Below are 4,408 nucleotides of genomic sequence, written 5' to 3'. Positions count from 1 at the left end.
GAAGATATTTATTAATTGACTATAATATATTATTGCTGAAAATAGAAGAAAATATTTTTGCCTAAGGAAACAATTGAGCGGGAAAAATGGGCGGAATTATCTAGACTTGTTAATCTTTTGGTCTATAGGGGATGCACTTGTTGTATTTCGTAGCAGAGTTGATCCACAAAACAGATGGTCTCCCTCACAAATAAGAATTTGTGGAAAGATAAAGTTAACATACGGAGTAGTTACGAAGAAAAGTTGGAAATTAATTTACAAAATGATCCAGTAGTCATAGACAGAGAAACGAAGCTGCAAAATACACCATGAAAAGGCAAATAAAAGATCCTAGCTGGATCATCTTCAAAACACACCATGAGAAGACCGCAAAAGATCATAGCTAGACAGTTCCCAGATACCAGCTACATACGGAGTTGTTCAAGAGTACGTACTAGTACTATGTACATAAACTGCTAGGATAGCAAACTTAACAGTAAGAGCACAGACGGACCAAAATGAAAGAAGACTGATAGAAACATCTACTTTCCAATGAAGACGGTAGTCAGCACAGCATTCGTCTCCAGTGACGCTTTCAACATTGCTAATCCCTGTAACAACATAATACAATATCACATTGTTAAAGATTACCATCGGTCCATCGCTTTGACCCAATAAGGCTGACTCAATACACAGAATAGACCCCGAATTTTACAGCCGAAAATGATGCAAGACGACTCAACTTTGTTAAAATTTTACTATTGTCGATGCTGATTCGGCCCAAAATGATCCAACCAGAAGCCACCAGCCATTAATATGACTCGAACACACATAAGTTGAAATGAATAAAATTAAAGCTTATTATAATGTGACATGCACGATGCAATTGTACAAGATACATATTGTAGACCTGACCATGATCAAATCCGTTTGTACATACGCTTTACCATTACTCAAAACAAACTAATTAGGATTTGCTTAAGTCGGTTTTAAATTAAGACCTATCACAACTTCCATCCATTTTAATATTATATAGAAGTAATCAATAGTGAGTATTGTCTAAACTTAAGACAGTCTCAAGTGAGAAATTATGAGACCAAAGAGTTGGTGTTACTTAAGATCCTAGGTTTTCATGTATTTGCTACTATTGTTTCTGTTCTTTTAATAAAATAAATCAGTTTATTGTTTAAAAAAAAAAAAGGTTAGAATATATATGGGTTACCTCCTTGAGACCAAGTTGAACCTGTTTTTCAGTCAAGGAAGCAACATCTTTGACATGAAACTTGTTAATAAGAGTAATACCAGAAATGGTGCTCATAGGCTTCACCTCCAAATTATCCATCACCATATACGTCACCACGCCCTTGACATATCCTCCGTCACTCACGTCGTCCCCAGTACTGACCGACGCAGCTGCTGAATTAACCCAGCTCACCTCTGTGGACATTGTATAGCCACAACGGTTGGGACATGCAGTCCCTGAGCAATCAGTAATGTACCCAAAATGGCTTCCAGAGCTACACCTGTAGACCTTCTTGGTACCAGTATTAGGAGCTTCATTCAGCGACAACAACGGAACATTGATTGCGGCTCTGGGTTTCAAAATGGCGTCTTTAGGGAGGTTGTGCTCAAAGTAATCGGAGCTGAGAGACTCAATGCTCTTGTACAGAGCTCCCAAGGACCCAACCATGCGATTCGCATTCAGAAGCTTGACTATGGTTGCAACAGGGAGTGACATTATGTGGATTAAGAAATCTACGAAATCTTTTGAGGCTTCCGCAAACAGTACTTTTTTGGAATGGGTGTCTACTAACAGCTTCAAACTCACTTTCGTTTCTGCCATCTCACTACATTCCTCCATTGGGGTTTCTGATACAAGAGTGTTTTTTAACTTGGAAATTGGGGTTTTTGAGCGACTGCTTTTTCGAGTTTTTCCTATCTTGGGGCTAGCCTTTAGCATGCTTCAACTAAGGGACTGACGAGGGGGTCTAGTAATATATAGGAAGGAGTACACCACTATCATATTTGGTGTCACGTTTCGTAAACTACTCTATACACATTTTGACACATTATCATATTTATTTTGTAGTTTTTTTATTTGCAACTATATGTCAAACTATGTATGGGATGTGACACAGAATATGATACAAAAAAAATGTATTTCAGGTCGAGCCACTTCAGGATGTATTTGGAATTTGGATGTTAAAACCTTAAAAGTAATTTTTACTTAAATTTTATTTTTCTTAAATTCGTCTAAGAAAATACTTGAAATAATATAAGGATTTGCTATATTCCGCCCGTCCCTCCCCTAGCCTGGCTCAGGTCTAGCTAGATGAGCCCGGCCCGAAGACAGCTCTAATTCCGCCTCTTGTTTTACTCATTCCACCCTATCATATTAACCTTAAGTTACTAAAACTCCTTTATATATTACGCCCTTGTTTTTTTTCCTCATTTTCAAATTCCGATTTCAAAATTTAAAAAACCCGTTGCAAAAATTAACAAAATCAAAACCCACATATCACTTTTTGTTCTTTACGTATTTTAGAAAGGTTAATTTTCGTATATTAATAAACGATAATTAATAACTAAAAACGATTAAATTAAAAACAAAAATGACGATTAGAAATGAACAAAATTTCAAACAGCCATAACTTATGCTCGGTTGTCCGATTTTAACGAATTTTGTATTCACATCGCATAACTTTACGAGACGAACAAAAAAAAAAATTGGAAAATGGGCTCCTTCGTGTGAAAAACACGAGCTGACCTAGGTCGGTTCTTGTGGATTACACGAACTGGCCTAGGTTGGTTCGTGTAAACCACATGAAACGGCCTGGGCCAATTCGTGTGTTTTACATGATGGACCATTTCATTTTTTTTTCATTGCGTTTGTCTCATCGAAATAAGCGATTTGAAAAAAAAAACATCGAAAACGGAAACTCGAGCACAAAGTTATGTATGGCCGCTTAAAGGTTTTCGTTCTTAATAGTCAATTTTTATCCAAATTTAAATCATCGTCTAACATGGTTAAAAAATTCATTATTTCGTTAGTTCAATGTTATTTTTTTTATTAATTCATCGATAATTAATATGATAATTCATATCTAATTTAAGTTTCTGTCACTTATTTTCGATTAATTGACACAAAATAATGTTAGAAATATATTATAGAGATGGAAGAGCAAAGTTGGAAAGATAAAATACAAAATAGGGGCGAAATGAGTAATATAGAGGCAGAATATAACAATTTTGATAATATACTCAAGTGAATTTCTTGTTTAAAATATTATTTTTCCACTTCATTTACGTATATACATTTCGCAAAGTATGTGAGAATATATAAAAGAATAATGAGATGGCGTAATTGGATGGTACTCAAATTGAGCGCCGCCCGGGGCATAATAGTAAATTTTTTGTGTATTTTCACTTCCCTCTCTTAAATTTTGAATTTGAAACTATATAAAAGAACACAAAATCTCATTGAAGAAGGCACGTATCCGTCACTTTGGAGTGACGGATACCATTTTCTCTCACAAATGACCCAAATAGAGGAGAGAGGGAAGCACATGGGGGTGCCCTCACCTTGTCTCCCCTATCCGTTTTGTGAGTGGCATTACCCGTCACTTGCTCCGCCCCGTCTTCAGCAAGACTAACTGATAAAAGAAAAGGGTAATTTATAAAATTAAAGATTTTATAATTAGTTATAGTTATAATTATAATAACCATAAAAGACAATTTCAATACGCCAATAATGTCATATTTGTAGCTGTTCCGGGTGTAATTCCGGAGCAGGTATTCGTTACCACCCTTGGATTTGTAGAATAATGCCTTTGGTTGGACTCTTCTTGCCTTTACCGTTCCTCTCGGCCTCTCCTGCAACAATGAACGAACTGAGGGCTTGGCTTTGTGCCAAGCGTACTCACTCCGACGCTCAAGTCAGTAAACTTAAAGGATTAAGTTGTATGTTATTTAGAGCAATATATTGTAGAGAGATGAGGAAGATAATACCAGTTTATGTGTGATATTAGGTCAAGTTGTGGGATCCTTTCCTCAATGAAGGTTGAGGAGTATTTATAGGCTTTCACCTTTTGTCACGTAGTGGCCAAGTGGCCAAGTGGCTTATCAGGTGGAAAGACCGTTCTACCCTCGGCCGATGGACCTACGGCAGGCCGGCCGAGGGTCTTGGATGTGAGTACGCGGATATGTGCCCATTTGGCGGGTTGCCATGCCGAGACCAGCTAAGCGGCCGATGGGTGCATCGGCTAAGCGATCTAAGTCGTTGACTTCTTTGTGGATATCTTTGACCTTGCTCGGTGTGTTGACTTGGTCGGCGGTGCGAGAATATGCCCCATCAATTTGCCCCCAGCGTAGTCTATGCCGTGGTATGGGCTCCGATGTATGGCGAGCGTATATTCTGCAGAGTAAATTT

The 4,408-nt window shown here is 37.7% G+C and overlaps 1 protein-coding gene across 1 annotated transcript; it reads right to left on the bottom strand.

Annotated features, from left to right (window-relative positions):
• Positions 1–252: 252 nt before the first annotated feature.
• Positions 253–1,990, bottom strand: LOC141605295 (uncharacterized). The gene is made up of 2 exons (XM_074424005.1): positions 1,202–1,990; positions 253–590 (listed from the first exon to the last, which is right to left on the bottom strand). Exons 1-2 carry the CDS (start codon positions 1,937–1,939, stop codon positions 522–524), a joined length of 807 nt encoding a protein of 268 aa, XP_074280106.1. The 5' UTR covers positions 1,940–1,990; the 3' UTR covers positions 253–521.
• Between the last annotated feature and the right edge of the window lie 2,418 nt (positions 1,991–4,408).

Source organism: Silene latifolia, chromosome 1 (genome assembly GCF_048544455.1).
Source record: "Silene latifolia isolate original U9 population chromosome 1, ASM4854445v1, whole genome shotgun sequence".
In the NCBI taxonomy this organism is placed as follows: domain Eukaryota; kingdom Viridiplantae; phylum Streptophyta; class Magnoliopsida; order Caryophyllales; family Caryophyllaceae; genus Silene; species Silene latifolia.
The sequence above is the reverse complement of the archived record's forward strand: the minus strand, read 5'-3'. Positions and strand labels throughout refer to the sequence as shown.

Coding starts and splice junctions, on each gene's coding strand:
- LOC141605295 (XM_074424005.1), bottom strand. CDS start 1,939: ATGCTAAAGGCTAGCCCCAAGATAGGAAAAACTCGAAAAAGCAGTCGC. Junction 591..1,201: donor TTCAACTTGGTCTCAAGGAG/GTAACCCATATA, acceptor ATGTTGTTACAG/GGATTAGCAATGTTGAAAGC.